General features: G+C 46.1%; 1 protein-coding gene and 1 pseudogene across 4 annotated transcripts; one reads left to right on the top strand and one right to left on the bottom strand.

Moving 5' to 3' along the window:
* Positions 1-124: 124 nt before the first annotated feature.
* On the bottom strand, positions 125-4,401 carry NICN1 (nicolin 1, tubulin polyglutamylase complex subunit). Of its 4 annotated transcripts, none has more exons than XR_015151689.1 (6): positions 4,225-4,401; positions 2,799-2,975; positions 2,416-2,529; positions 1,914-1,985; positions 1,495-1,710; positions 125-1,420 (listed from the first exon to the last, which is right to left on the bottom strand). XR_015151689.1 is itself a non-coding variant. In XM_086368096.1 (6 exons), exons 1-6 carry the CDS (start codon positions 4,354-4,356, stop codon positions 1,379-1,381), a joined length of 642 nt encoding a protein of 213 aa, XP_086224222.1. In that variant the 5' UTR covers positions 4,357-4,401; the 3' UTR covers positions 125-1,378. The 4 variants fall into 4 exon arrangements, 2 of the variants coding, with proteins under 2 accessions (XP_086224222.1, XP_086224223.1); XR_015151690.1 differs by having other exon boundaries at positions 2,799-2,915; XM_086368096.1 differs by having other exon boundaries at positions 1,495-1,599.
* A 90-nt stretch (positions 4,402-4,491) lies between these two features.
* On the top strand, positions 4,492-12,807 carry LOC147348508 (NEDD8-conjugating enzyme UBE2F pseudogene; annotated as a pseudogene).
* The last annotated feature ends 3,101 nt before the right edge of the window (positions 12,808-15,908 follow it).

Here is a 15,908-nt window from a genome sequence, read left to right as displayed (position 1 = left end):
GGAAGGGGTGGAGAGGGCACAGGAGGGTGGAGCCAGCCTGGTAGGTGGAATACCACTGTAACCTGGCCTCCTGGGAGGGTCTCCTGCTCTCTCCCTGGGCGAACATAGATAGCCAGCACAGGGATGCATTCCACAGGTATTTATTGATCTTGCTGCACACTAGGCCCTGTGCTGGGGACACAGCTGTGCAGGAGGTCTGCCATCCCAGGGACCTCCCCGCTCCCACCCATATACACTGAGGGCTGCTACTCCTTGAGCACAAGACTGCGATCGTTACCCTCTTAGCAAAAGCTGAATGGGGCTAAGTCAATGACCCTGCAGGCAGATTCCACTTGCAAGAACTCTGATGGTGGAGAGCAGAAGGTGACCACAAAAGGTGGCTGACCTTCCCCCAGAAAGCTGTTGAACCACACAGACATCCAGTTGGCCAGGTCCAACACACATTGCCGAACTGCCTCCCAATAGCCGCCAGAAGAAAGCCACGAAAAACCAGAGAGAAGCAGGATTTTCTCATAAGAAAACAGCCTGTCTTTTTCAACTGCTGGCCTGGGGTTGTAGGAAACCTCAGCTTCTCAAAAAGCACCATTGAGAACCCTCACCCAGACCCACCACCCCACCAAAGTTGATCCCTCATCACTCTGAGCATGGCTTGTAGAAGGGGGTGAATGGAGGAGGGGCAAGGATATGCTTTGGGCTCCGTCAGATGGCAGCCAAGTCCCAGGACTCATTTTCAGGCCCCAGCCTTGCTGGAGGCACCCGCCCAGACCCAATAGGTGGACAGACCCATTTGAACACACATCCAGGAGCCAGCTCAGGGACCAAGGGACTCAGGCTGCCCCACTTCCCAGCCCTGTGTGGCTCCCAAGGTGAGCAGCAGAAGGGTTTAGACAGGAATTTTTTCTTTTTGTGGGCATAACACAAAGGGAGAGAGACCATTAGGAGGTGCAGAAGGAAGAAATGGGGTTCTTGTTTCTCCCTCAAGCTTCCAAGCTATTAATTTAGCCAACTTCCAAGGTTCTGGGAGGTGACCCTAGCCCGCTGCACTCTGGGGTGAGAGAGCAGGCAGAAGACAGGAATGTGCAGCTTGGCAGAGAAACAGAGGGTACAGAGGGATTCTTAGTAACAGAACTGGAGTGTTTTTAGGGAGGAGGAGGAGTTTCGGGTTGCAGTCAGCTGAGGACAGAATGCATCCCCTCTAGGAGCTCATGCTAAAGCAACACAGTGAGCCCCCAGGAATCTTGACTCTGTGAAAGTGGTCCTGACAGAAGGTGCATGCAGGCAACACTTGGAATGCATGGGGACAGCACTTCAGCCTCTGATGGGGGTCCAAACTGGGCCTAGGTGGGCACGGACGGCCAATGTCTTGACGAGCCACGGCTCAAGTGTAGGACAGCAAGTTCAGGTCATAACAGCCATCCACCTGCAACACAAAAGACCATCAGACCTGACCCACTCAGGCCAAAGGGAGCCACTCACAGGGAAGCGATCACTCACGTCAAAGCGGCCGATCCTTGTGGAGGTGTGGCTGGCCCGGATCATCTCTGTCAGCGCCCACATCTGCTGGACCTCGGAGGATACCCTGCTGGGGTCTGGGAGACCCTGCTCCAGAAGGAGGGGTCAGTGGCCATGGGTCTCTCCCCAGCAGTGCCCTCAGAACTCCAGAGAGGCCAAGCGGGGCTGTGGGGCCCTCCAGCTGACATTCCCAGATGACTTGTAAAACAGGACGATAGGGCCTGATGTGCAGTAGGTGGCCCAGCCCCACAGAGATGCCTCAGATCCCAGAAGGGAGGTCCCACAGGGTGAACCAAGGGCCCTGGGTCCAGCCCCAGATTCTTGCAGAAAGGTGTCCCCTTGGGCTTGTGCTGGACACCAAAGCTGTTCACACATGGTTCTCACCCAGGGCGAGGGCTTACCTCAAGAAGGGGAGTGGGCTGTTCACAAGGCACTGGATGGGACAGCCACTTGGGGAAGGTCATGGAAGGGCTCTGCAAAGCAAAGGATACTGCCCTGAGAAGGGCACAGTAGGAGAGCCCTGGAACCAGAGCCCAAGGTCCTGACGACAGAAGAAAGGCCACTGAGCCCCAGACACTGAGAAAATCCTTTTCAGGACCCACGGGCACATAAACTGCCTAAATTCTGCTGCAGAAGGAAGCCCCATAAAGACAAGGGTCAGAAGCAGATTCTGGTCCATGAAAGTTCCAGATATGAAAGAGGCAAGTAGCCCCCAAAGTCAGGAAATATGAGGGCATGCCCTCACCGCTCATCATGAGCTTCCAGAATTCCCACCTGGCTAATTTCCCTGTGAGTCTCCCCATCCTTACCCATCCACTGCCACCCACACCCCCAGGCCTTCCAGCCATAGCTAGGAGCCCCGTGGAGAAAGGGCCAGCCAACAGCTCTGAGCTGGTCACTCACCTTTGGTCCCTGCTGGAAGATCTGAAGCTCCTCCACCGTGAAAGACAACCACAGTGGTGATGGCTGTCGCAGAATCAGGCGCAGTTCCAGTACTTGGGCCATGTCACACAGCATCTGACGCATAAACACACAGACACACACACACACACACAAGGACCCAGAGAGGCCCCAGCTCACTGCCCAGGAGCCAACCAGCAATGAGCCAAGGGGCCTTCTCCCCAGGCCTTGGAGAAGAAAAAGTAGTTCCTCCAAGGCACTCACCAAAGAACCACAGCCCAGACCAGCCTTGCCCACCCCTCTTCGCGCATGTATCCTGGCCCAGACCCCAGGCCCCTTGGGAGCCCTCATTTGGGCTGCCCTGGCCACGCTGAGTCCCAGCTGACCTGGTGCTTGAACAGCGATACGTACTCCTGGGCTCCCTCCTCACTGTGCGGATCGGGCATCAGGCAGTAGTCCCGCAGGCAGGTCACCCACTTGGCTGGAGTGTGTGTTGAGGTGTGCTGGCGAACACGGATGGTCAAAAAGGCTGTGTAGTAATTCTTAAACATGATCTCCTGCAACTAGGGCACACACAACCCACCAAAACAAATCAGACCAGGGTCCAGGGCTGGAGGGGTTTCAAAAGCACCACCTCTTCCTCCACTGAGGAATGGACTCTTGTACCAATCTAACAATTTCAATAAGAATCCACAGGTGCTTTGCTTTCCTAGAAGAACTCACAGTCTAAATAAGCACATCATGCTAACAAACCATGATCTCAGGTCTCGCCGCATGTCCTTGATGCTGCCAGAGGTCAGAGCCCTACCTACCTCTAGAGGAGTCAGAAAATGTACAGATGAGTTCCTCAAGTGGACGGTCAAAGGGTAGAAAATGTAAAAGTAGCACATACAAAGGAGCACCAAGAAGCGAACCTGGCACATGCCTGTGCCAGAGAGTGATTCAGCCTAGTTACAGTAGTTCTCATCACTGCATAGTCATCAGAATTAATCAAGGAGGGGATTCCCTGGTGGTCCAGTGGTTAGAACTCGGCACTTTCACTGCCAGGGCTGGGATTCAATCCCTGGTTAGGGAACTTGGATTTCACATGCCACATGATGCAGCCAAAAAAAAAAATACTGAAGGAAAAATTTTTTGAAGCATAGGTGTACAGGCTCCACCCCAGAACTACTGAATCAGGATTACCAGGGTTGGGCACTTTAATGAAGTCTCCCAGCCTAGAGAAAGGAACAGCTTGAGTAAGAACCATACACTACAGAACAAAGTGGGTGGGGCCGAGAGGCAAGGAGGGCAAAGACACAAAGTGGCTCTGAACGTCAGGCCATTAGAAAGTGGACTTTGTCCTGTGTTGAGGGCCTGAGGTGTCCAGTTACTCATGGTAACTGGAGTCTGGAAACTGCAGCCACTGGGAAGATCCTGATGAAGTTTGAGTTGAACAGCAGGGTCTGTTGGAATGGGCAGGCAGCAGGTATGGGGGTAATTCATTGTCAAATGATACCTAGCCAGTGGCCAGGGACAAAATCACCTCGCACCTCTGTTTGGTTCAAAACTGTTATTTCGAGCACCTAGCCTACTATTCTGGCACTTCCGTGTTAACACCGTTCTGGACATGGGGGAGAGATGTTGAAGTGAACAGAAGAGGAAACTGCACTCTAATATGTGTTAACAAAAGGAATAAAGAAATGGTTAACTGACTATTACGGGCGAGATACCGCAGAGGCTTTCAGCAAACGATTCATTGCCTGGGACACGCCCGAGTTCCCAGATAAGCCCCGCCCAGGAGCCCCGGTCGCGCCCACAGGGCTTGCTCACCTCGAAGGGCGCGACGCTGGGGAAGGTGACATCGATGACCAGAACACCAGGCCGGCCTTGGGAGGTCCGCACGTCGCCCACCTGCAGGGCCACTGTACCTTTCACATGGCAGGGGACCGACACGCGGGACATGGTGGCAGCGGTCGCGACTACTCACAACCGCCGCTCCTGGCCTCTGCCCAATGGTTCTTCCCGGCGTCCTCAGCAGGGCCTCAGGAACTACAACTCCCGAGAGGACTCGCGCTAGGCCAGCCCGGCCAGTCAACGATGCTCGGGGCGGGCCGGAATTCGGAAGTGCTTGCGGAAGTGCTCCTTCAGCCAATCACTGAGCGAGCGAACCGTAGAGGTCAGCCGCAGACCACGCCCAGGAACGGCCTAGCCGTCTGGATAGAATCTGTGCTAAACTCTCTAGGCGCCTGAAGTCTTACTCCGTTTCTGCCTCTGTGCGGGGCTGACTTAATTTAGCGCGTAAAGTTACAAGCATGATATTGATTGCAGAAGTAGATATTACTTCCCTTCCCCTTACTGCCCTTCCCCCCTTTTTTTAAAGGGCAAAGGATTTGAAGAGATAATTCACAAAAGAAGATAAATAGCCAATATGCCCATGAAAAGATGCCTAACATGAGTATTCATCAGAGAAATACAAATTAGAACTTCCCTGTACCCACTGCTGCTGCTGCTGCTAAGTCGCTTCAGTCGTGTCCAACTCTGTGCGACCCCATAGACAGGAGCCCACCAGGCTCCTCTGTCCCTGGGGTTCTCCAGGCAAGAATACTGGACTGGGTTGCCATTTCCTTCTCCAATCCTGCACCCACTAGACAGGCTACAATTAAAAACTGAGGAGATTTGCATGAGGTGGCCAAAGTACTAAGAAAAAACAAAAACAAAAAAAACTGAGGAGAATGTGGAACTCTTATCCACTGATAATTTCCTGCCACTTTGAAAGCAGTTTGGCCATTTTTTTATGGACTAAATTTATACCTAAAATATGATTCAGCCATTGCATTCTTTAAGTATTTACCCAAGAGAAATGAGTTAAGCGTCCATTCAAGGGCTTTATTCATAATCGCCAAAGTTTGGAAATAATCCAGATGTCCAACAGATGAGCAAATGAACAGATTAGGTAATTGTGGTATAGCCATACAATGAAATACTATTCAACAATAAAAAGAAATGAACAAATCCACTTGTCTATCAACAGATGAATGGGTAAATAGTGTAATTACACAAAATGGAATTATTCAGCCTTGAAATGAAGTTCTGGCATAGGCTTCAACATGGATAAACATTGAAAATATTACACTAAGTAAATAAGCCAGATATAGAAGAGCGAATATTGTATAATTCCGCTGATGTGAGGTACCTAGAAGAGGCAAACTCAGAGAGACAGAAAGTTAAATAGAGGTTGCAGGAGCTGGGGAGGGAGAAATACAGAGTTGTTGCTTAACAAGTACAGAGGTTTAGTTCAAGATGGATGAAAAAAAAAAAATCTGGAAATAGTGGTGAGAAGTACACAGCACTATGAATGTACATAAGGCCAATGAAGTATGTATACAGTTAAATGAATAAATGGTAAATTTGATGTCATGTATGTTTTACCACAATAAAAAACAAATGAACAACTGTTATACACAGCACCACGACTAGATTTCAAATGTACTATATTCAGCAAAAGAAGTCAGACTCAAGTGAGTTCATATGGTATGGTCCCACTTATGTGAAATTCTAGAAAAGTGACAATAATGTAGAATAATATAAATCAGAACAGTTTTCCCTAGGGCTATGACTTGATTGGCTGTAGTTGTATTTCTTTAGACTTTTGTCATAGTTCATTAAATAATCCTTAAGATATGTGCATTAAAAAAAGTTTGTTTTTTTTTTAATTTTTTGTCTGCCCCACAGGGCATGTGGGAATCTTAGTTCCCTGACCAGGGATCAAACCTGGCACCCCTGCATTGGAAGCATGGAACCTTAACCACTGGACTGCCAGGGAAGTCTCAATATATGTGCATTTTATTATATATAAATTATACTGCATTTGGGACTTCCTTGGCTTCCAGTGCTTAGGGCTTGAGTTCAATCCCTTGTCAGGAAAGTAGGATCCCACAGGCCACACAGCAGGGCCACAATAAATAAATATTGATTTGTTAAAAAAAAAAAAAAAGCCTCATTAAAGAAATAAAAAATAAGATAATAATAAGAAAAAAGGGGTGGGAGGGAGGTTCAAGAGGGTGGGTACATATGTATGCCTATGGCTGACTCGTGTTGATGTATGGCAGAAACCAATACAAGATTGTAAAGCAATTATCCTTCAATTAAAAATAAACAAATTTAAAAACAAACAAAAGTAAGTTATACCTCAAGGAACATAATTCAACAATAAAAAAATTCACCGTCATATTTATCATCATCACCATCCTTCCAGATACCCGTGAAACAATGCCCCAGAAATTGTCAGTTAAGCCTGCTTTATGGAGGCCATAACAAAGCTGAGGCCAGACACAGTTCAATGATTTCTGAAGCCAAGAAAGCAGTATGGAGTAGAGCTGGAACCAGAGCCTCTTTTGCATTCCTTCCTTATAAGTCAGAACCCTCCAGACAAACCCTCCACCTTTGGTGACCCGGGCCTTATCTGTGTGAGGTCTCCAAGAGACACAGGCCCAGTGTAGCCCATAGAATTCTTATAGTGGGGCATCAAACAGACACAAACCACAATTCCAGGCCAGTCCAAGGAGCAGTCTGGAGGAGCTGAGCCTTCCCAGCCCAGACCTAGAGGCCTCCAGTGACAGAAAACCCTCCCTCCTTCATTGTAATTTGGAACCTTGGGCTTTCCAGACTGCTCCCTGCTATCTCCGTTTTGACTCAGACTAAAGACTCCTCGCCTGGGTCCTTCCAGGTTCCTGAGGGTTTCCCCTTTAGGGAGCAGCACTCCCTGCCCCATACTGGAGCAGTGGCTTCCCTACATTCCAGAGGACTATAGGCCTCCTGAGAATCAAGAGGACACAGGCAGGTTGTGGTCTTCAGGACTCAGCTCTGACAGCAGACCCATGAGGACCCTCATCACAGATGAGTCTCACGTCATATCTCTCCAGTAGACAGCTGCCTCTGCACCATATATGTATGGAGAGAGAGCTCAACTGAAAGATTAAGTTTATGAACTTACAGACTGTTGGTTCCCATGAGTACAGAGGCTGAGAGCTCCCACGATCTGCAGCTGGCAGATCTGAAACCCAGGAGAGCCAGTGTATAGTCCTTCTTTTAAAAATAATTTATTGTTATTTATTTGCTTCTGCCAGGTCTCAGTTGTGGCAGGCAGGGCCTTTGATCTTCTTGTGGTGTGTGGAGTCTTCATTTTATTTTATTTTTTAGTTCACACAGCATGTGGGATCTAGTTCTCTGACTAGGGCTCGAATCCCAGGCTTTGGGAGCGCCACTGACTCTTAGTCACTGGACCACCAGGGAAGTCCCACCAATGAGTAGTTCTAGTTCAAGTCTGAAGGCGTAAGAACCAGGAGAGCTGATGGTATAAATTCCAGTCCAATAGCTGACAGGCTTGGAGACCCTAAAAGAGCTGATGTTTTGGTCATAGCCCAAAGGCTGGAAAAAAAAATGTTCACATTCAAGCAATCAGATGTGAGGGTTTCCTTTTATACTCAACCTTTTTGTTCTATTCAGAAATTCAATTCATTGGATGAGGCCTGCCCATATTAGGGAGGGTAATCTGCTTTACTCAATCTATTCAAATATTAATCTCAAAAACTAAAAAAAAAAAAAAGGAGAGAAAAGAAATAAACCAATGTTAATCTGACACAGAAACACCCTCAGACACACACCCACACACCTAATAAAGCTTGGCTAAATATCTAGATACTCCCTGGTCATTTCAAATTGATGTATAAAATTAATCAGCACACAGTATGGTTTTTTTTTCCAGTATGTTTTTAAATTTCCACATATATAAGATTTTTTTTTCAGTTTTCCTTATCTTATTGATATCTAGTTTCATTCCATTATGACTAAAAAGGAAAAAATACTCTGTGTGATTTCAATCTTTTTAAATTTATCTAGACTTGTTTGTGGAGAAGGCAATGGCAACCCACCCCAGTACTCCTGCCTGGAAAATCCCGTGGGCGGAGGAGCCTGGTAGGCTGCAGTCCATGGGGTCGATAGGAGTCGGACACGACTGAGCGAGACTTCACTTTCACTTTTCACTTTCATGCATTGGAGAAGGAAATGGCAACCCACTCCAGTGTTCTTGCCTGGAGAATCCCAGGGATGGGGGAGCCTGGTGGGCTGCCGTCTATGGGGTCGCACAGAGTCAGACCCGACTGAAGCAACTCAGCAGCAGCAGCAGCAGACTTGTTTGTGGGCTAACACATGACTTACTCTGGAGAATGTTCCACGACCACTTGAGAAGAATGTGTATTCTGGTATTGCTGGATAAAATGTTTTGTACGTCTCTGTTAGGTCTCGTTGGTTTATAGTATTGCTCAAGTCCTCCATTTCCTTATTGATTATGTCTGGTTCTATCCATCATTGATAGTGGAATACTGAACTATTATTGGAGCACCGTGTATTTCTCCTTTCAATTCTGTCGATTTTTGCTTCATATATTAATATTTTGGGGCTCTGTTGTAAGATGTATGTACATTCATAACTGTTATATCTTCTTGTACCTTTTATTAATTTTTTTCTTCTTTGTCTCTTGTAATCTGTTTTGACTTAGGTCTAATTTGCCTTACAATCAAAGAGCCACCCAGCCCTCTTTTGGTTACTATTCAAATGGAATATATTTTTCCACCCCTTAGTTTCAACTTCTTTGTGCCCTTATACCTAAAGTGAGTCTCTTATAGATACATATAGATAGTATGTATCTATATGTATACATAGATACAAAAAAAAAGTCCAATCTGGGAAAAAGTCCAATCTGGGGAATTCCCTGGCGGTCCAGTGGTCAAAACTGGACTCACAGCTCTGGGCTTCCCAGGTGGCTCAGTGGTAAAGAATCCGCCTGCCAATGCAGGAGATGCAGGAGATGTGGGTTTGATCCCTGGGTTGGGAAGATCGCCCGGAGAAGGAAATGGCAATCCACTTCAGTATTCTTGCCTGGAGAATCCCATGGACAGAGGAGCTTGGTGGGCTACAGTCCACGGGGTCACAAAGAGTCAGACACAACAAAGCAGCTGAGCATGCAACTGTTTTCACTGCCAAGGGCTTGGGTTCAATCCCTGGTCAGGGAACTAAGATCCCACAAACTGTGCAGCATGGCCAATACATACATAATAAAAATACTATATATGTCATCTGAATGACCGAAATACATATTTCTCATATATATTTGATCTTTACCCACAGTTTCTGGTTCACAACCTTTCAAAACTCTTGGAATTTCCTGAGAGATAAGAGCAATGGGATAATACTTGGCTTCTTGTCCTCAAATCCTGAAAACCCTTTAGGGAAAGTGATTTTTGGGTCCCACCCAAGGGTGGGGGCTGATTGCAGGAGAAATTTTAGTCCCACTCCCAGACCCCAAGGGAGGGGAGAATGGCTGGAGGTTAAGTCAGTCACCAGTGGCCAATGATTTAATCAATCATGTAATGGGAAGCTCCCATAAAGACCCCAGAACGACAGGGTTCAGAGACCTTCCGGGTTGGTGACTATGTGGAGATGGGCAGAGAGTGGTGCCTGGAGAGGGAATGGAAGCTCCACACCCCTTCCCATGCCTGGCTCTTTGTATCTCTTCTTCTGGCTATTGATGGCTATCCTTTAATAATCCTCTTAGGACAAACCAGTAATCTAGTAACTAAGATGTTTCACTGAGTTCTGTGAATTGTTCTAGCAAATTAATGGAAATTGAGAAGCAGGCTTTGGAAGTTCAGATGTACAGCCAGCGGGTCAGAAGTACAGGTGACAAAATTTGAGATTGGCAGCATAAGTTGGAGAGGGTTATTGTAAACTCAATATGTAGCCAGTTAATCAGAAGCACAGGTAACAACCTGGCCTTGTGACCTCTATCTGCAGTGGAGCGCAGTCTTGTGGGACTGAGCCCTTGACCCATGGAATTTGATTCTGTCTCCAGATAGATATTTGATGATGTTTAAAGTCTGTAGGAGTTTATGGAATAGCTAACCAAGATCAACAAACAAGTTCAGTCTTTATGACCATCCGTCTCTAGAATTGACTACTGAACTCCCAGTGAAAAGTGTCAGGATAAAAAAGGCACTAAAAATTAATCAGATCTTAGTGATAATGGCTTATTATTCATTGAATATCGTCTTTATTTCTAATAGGATTTGTTGCATACCATTCCTGAAATGTCTGTCTTAGAAGTACAGTTACAATGGAAGTATTTAATTCATGATAAAGATCAGTATATGTTGAAAACATGTAGTTCAGTTTGTTTCAGATTAATTTTTTAAGGAAAAATTGTTTTAAAGGTTCAAGGAAGCCATAGTTATAACTGAATACTATTATAGTTTTATTATTGTGATTTACATATTCTTTCTAAAAAATACGTTGATCCTTTAATTCCCAAAGAGATGGAGACCTCAATAATAACCATATTTACAAAATCCATGTCTTAAAACAAGGCTTATTTACCAGACATAACTGAATGTAGAAAGCCCTTTTTCAACACTGTATGCAAATTAGTTAGGTTTTTGCATGCATATTTAAGACTATACTTCAGCTGATAGTGTTTGTGTCTTCAGCGTGTATATTAATCAGGTGGTGAATTATTCTTTCAGTCTTTGGTAGTAACTGGAAGTTGTCTTATGCTTTTGGTATTGCTTTGTAAAAGATTTTCATTTCAGAGAGGAGTGTTCACCTTTACCATTTAGCACAGTGATTTAACTGTTGATCATTCCATTCAAGGAGAGTCATACTTTTTAATGGTAACTAGGAGAAGGAACGGAGAAGGCAGTGGCACCGACTCCAGTACCCTTGCTGGAAAATCCATGGACAGAGGAGCCTGGTGGGCTGCACTCCATGGGGTCACTAAGAGTCCGGAACGACTGAGCGACTTCACTTTCACTTTTCACTTTCATGCACTGGAGAAGGAAATGGCAACCCACTCCAGTGTTCTTGCCTGGAGAATCCCAGGGATGGGGAAGCCTGGTGGGCTGCCGTCTCTGGGGTCGCACAGAGTCGGACACGACTGAAGCGACTTAGCAGCAGCAGCAGCAGAAGCAGCAGCAGTGAGGTTTTGGTGGCTCAGACGGTAAAGCGTCTGCCTACAATGCGAGAGACCCGGGTTCAATCCCTGGGTTGGGAACATGCCCCTGGAGAAGGAAATGGCAACCCACTGCAGTACTCTTGCCTGGAGAATCCCATGAAAGGAGGAGAGTGGTAGGCTACAGTCCATGAGGTTGCAAAGAGTGGGACCCACTTCACTTTATTTTCAATGATGGTTTCAAGTTACATTGTGTCCTTTCCATTAAACCTGAAAGACTCCCTTTAGCATTTCTTGTAGGGCAGGTCTACTGCTATATTGTTGCTTATTTTAAATAAGTAAATAGGGACTTTCCTGTCTTGTGGTTAAGATTCCACCCTTCCCCAGCAGGGGGCACAAGCTGGATCCCTTCTCAGGGAGCTTAGGTGGCGCTAGTGGTGAAGAATCTGCCTTCCAACGCAGGATACACAGGTTTGATCCCTGGGTCAGGAAGAGCCCATGGAAGAGGAAATGGCAACCCACTCTAGTATTTGTGCCTGGAAAAGTCCGTGGACAGAGGAGCCTGGGGGGCTACAGTCCATGGGGTCACAAAGAGCTGGACACAACTGAACGACCTGAAGAGCACAGGGAGCTAAGATTCCCATGTGCCTGGCAGTGTAGCTTAAAAAAAAGTTTAAAGTTTCCTGTTTTATTTTCGAACACATAAACATCTACGCGAGAGAGATATAACTCATATAAAATCTCTCTTGAGTTGTCCTCAGTTATTTTAAGAGTGTAGGACAGAGGAGCCTGTCATGCTACAGTCCACAGGGTCACAAAGAGCTGGGCTCAGCTTTGAAAAACCAACAACGATGTTTCACTACCAAGCAAATTGAAGCAGGGTGGTGGGCTCAAAGAGTCCTGGGTGCCACTTACAGCCTCTGACTCCACTCGGTGGGTGTCCGTGAGACAGGCTGCTTGTTAAAGAGGCGGCAGAAGCTGAAGCTAATTTACCTTGTACGTGCAAAGTGCGTTTTCCTAATCTGAACAAGTTCCATCGCTTTCAGCTGTCACTCCGGATAAGGGTTACTACCAGGGTGGCAAATTTCAGTTTGAAACTGAAGTTTCTGATGCATACAACATGCTGCCTCCCAAAGTGAAATGCTTGTCCAGGATTTGGCACCCCCAACATCACAGAGACAGGTGAAATACCCCTAAGTTTACTGAGAGAAAACTCAATGTTCTCAACATTTTTGGGGCACTGGCTGGACTCCCACGAGGACACGGAAGGATGTTGTTTGGGGATTAAACTGTTTACTAATATTTTGAGTTTCGATGATCCACTAAATATTGGAGCTGCAGAACATCATTTGTGGGACAAGGAAGACTTCCGGAACAAAGTTGAAGACTACATTAAGCGTTAGGCCAGATGACAGGAGTAGCAGACTGCAAGGCCATGGATCGCGCATTAAGAAGTTTATCTCCAGGCTTCCGCAGTGGCTCACTGGTAAAGAATCCACCTGCCAATGCAGAAGACACGGTTTCCAATCCCTGGTCTGGGAAGATCCCACATACCAAGAAGTAACTAAGCCTGTGCTCCAAAACTACTGAGCCTATGCTCTAGAGCCCAGGAGCCACAACACCTGAGCCCACACACCGCAGCTACTGAAGCCCGCTCGCCCTAGAACCCGCGCTCCGCAACACGAGAAGCCACTGCGATGAGAAGCCTGTGCACTGCAACTAGGGAAAAGCCCATGCAAACAGTGAAGACCCAGCACAGCCAAAAATAAAAAAAATCATATATTAAAAAAAAAAAGAAGTTTGCCTTCAAACTTGGCAATCAGAAACACGCTCCAAACTGTGATTGCACGCAAATTCTTTTCGCTCCTTCCACGAATGTTGGTCCTGCCTAGATGTTATGAAGCTTCCCAGAATGCACAGTAGATCCCTTAATGAAATGCATATTTTATTTAAGTATATTTTGGGACAGATTTGTTATTTGTAAAATTTTACACTGTATTTGTTTTTTGGTTTTCATTTAGTTTGTATTTTCATTGTATAGTGCAGACAGAAAGATGTTAGGTCAAGCAACTTTTTGGGGGGGAGATTAAGCAACTTTTGAGAAAGAATACAAAAAAATATGAAAGGCAAAAAATAAAAAGAGTGTATGTGTTCTCAAAATAAAAAACTTTGAGATCCGCTGTTCTAGGGTTTATAAAGTGTTAGATCATGGCTGTGAGAGAATGAATATTCTTACATTTAATCAATAACATCAAACTTCTTCCCCAAATGGTCCTTTGCTTCCCAAAATAACAATAAGCAATAATCTTTTTAAACTGCATCTCTGGCCCTCTCTTCCTCATCTATCTCTTACACTATTCTATTCCCTGCTCTGGCCACGTTATCCTCCACATTGTCCCAGGCTTACGGGTTTACTTCCACCTGTTTGCTCACTCTCTCTCCTTTCTCCTTCTCAGCCCTGATACCTCCTTCAGTTCATTTCAGTTCAGTCTCTCAGTCATGTCCAACTCTTTGTGACCCCATGAATCGCAGCATGCCCGGCCTCCCTGTCCATCACCAACTCCCAGAGTTTGCTCAGACTCACATCCATCGAGTCAGTGATGCCATCCAGCCATCTCATCCTCTGTCGTCCCCTTCTCCTCCTGCCCCCAATCCCTCCCAGCATCAGAGTCTTTTCCAATGAGTCAACTCTTCGCATGAGGTGGCCAAAGTACTGGAGTTTCAGCTTCAGCATCATTCCTTCCAAAGAAATCCCAGGGCTGATCTCCTTCAGAATGGACTGGTTGGATCTCCTTGCAGTCCAAGGGACTCTCAAGAGTCTTCTCCAATACCACAGTTCAAAAGCATCAATTCTTCGGTGCTCAGCCTTCTTCACAGTCCAACTCTCAAATCCATACATGACCACAGGAAAAACCATAGCCTTGACTAGACGGACCTTTGTTGGCAAAGTAATGTCTCTGCTTTTCAATATGCTATCTAGGTTGGTTATAACTTTTCTTCCAAGGAGTAAGCGTGTTTTAATTTCATGGCTGCAGTCACCATATCTCCTTACCTAACATCATATTACATGTTCATTTATATGTCTGACCACCCTTTGGAACTGCACTGTTGAACAGAAATAAAATGCAAGCCACAAATGTGAGCCCCATATGTAATTTTAAAATTCTCAGTGGTTATGTTATAACATTAAAAAAAAAGTATTTTTAATATTTTATAAATGAACGTGCAAGAGATAGATTGGAATGGCCTGCAGTTGGCACCCTTCCCTAGAACAGGTCCCAGGAATCTGAGAAAACATCTCCTGGCTGGCAACCCTCTGACATAATAAGGACACCACCACCATCTGGATGAGAGTGAGGGGCAATGCACTCATGAAAATCACGTCCCAGCTTTCTGCGAACACATCTCCGAGGCTGGCAGTTCAGTTCAGTCAGTCAGTTGTGTCCGACTCTTTACGACCCCATAGACTGCAGCACGCCAGGTTTCTCTGTCCATCACCAACTCCTGGAGCTTGCTTAAATTCATGTCCATCAAGTCAGTGATGCCATCCAACTATCTCATCCTTTGTCGTCCCCTTCTCCTCCTGCCTTCGATCTTTCCCAGCATCAGGGACTTTTCCAAAGAGTCAGTTCTTCGTATCAGGTGGCCAAAGTATTGGAGTTTCAGCTTCAGCATCAGTTCTTTCAATGAATATTCAGGACTGATCTCCTTTAGGATGGACTGGTTGGATCTCCTTGGTGTCCAAGGGACTCTCAAGAGTCTTCTCCAACACCACAGTTCAAAAGCATCAATTTTTCGGCGCTCAGCTTTCTTTATAGTCCAACTCTCACATTCATACATGACTACTGGAAAAACCGTAGCTCTGACTAGACGGACCTGACTGGCAACCCTCTGACATAATAGGGACAACAGCACCATCTGGTGGGGAATGGGGGTAACACACCGATGGAAATCGGGTCCGGGCTATGAACATAGCGCCTTGCTGGCAACCCTCGGACATAATAGGGACAACACCGCCATCTGGTGGGGAATGATGGGTAATGCACCCATGAGAATCAGGCTCCTGGACTCAAGGCTGGTGGAGGGGATATAAGGTGGAGGTGGGCTCTGGAACGTTATTCCTTACCTGTGTTTTGGACCCTCAATTTTCCAAAAATCTTTCTCATACCTTATCTCTTAGTATTACCAAAGTAACTATCATATTAAGAATTCTATCAATAATCAAAAACAAGGAGACTATGCCAGGCTCCCTTTTGCCTGGTCTACTCCTGAACTCTGGAAATTACTGTCTGAAAGAGTATCCTACAACCCAGCCCTCTGCCAAATCCTTATTATCATTCTTTTCTTCTTCTTTTTTTTTTTTTTGGTCAGCCTTGGCAGATTGTATAATCTTAGTTCCCTGACCAGGGATCGAACCTGTGTCCTCAGCAGTAAAAGCCAAGAATTCCAACCACTGAACTGCCAGGGAATACCTTGCCCAGTCACACACACACATACATACACACACACAAGC

This window comes from Bos grunniens, chromosome 22 (assembly GCF_055505025.1).
Source record: "Bos grunniens cultivar Pamir isolate PY7600 chromosome 22, Bosgru_T2T1.0, whole genome shotgun sequence".
Classification (NCBI taxonomy): domain Eukaryota; kingdom Metazoa; phylum Chordata; class Mammalia; order Artiodactyla; family Bovidae; genus Bos; species Bos grunniens.
Note: the sequence above shows the minus strand (reverse complement) of the source record. Positions and strands in the feature narration are given on the sequence as shown.

What these genes read in the sequence shown, in the direction of transcription:
- NICN1 (XM_086368096.1), bottom strand. Translation starts at nt 4,356, where the DNA reads ATGTCCCGCGTGTCGGTCCCCTGCCATGTGAAAGGTACAGTGGCCCTG. An exon ending in TATCGCTGTTCAAGCACCAG is followed by an intron (nt 2,530 to 2,798) that starts GTCAGCTGGGAC and finishes TTTATGCGTCAG; the next exon opens with ATGCTGTGTGACATGGCCCA. An exon ending in AGCCCACTCCCCTTCTTGAG is followed by an intron (nt 1,600 to 1,913) that starts GTAAGCCCTCGC and finishes CTTCTGGAGCAG; the next exon opens with GGTCTCCCAGACCCCAGCAG.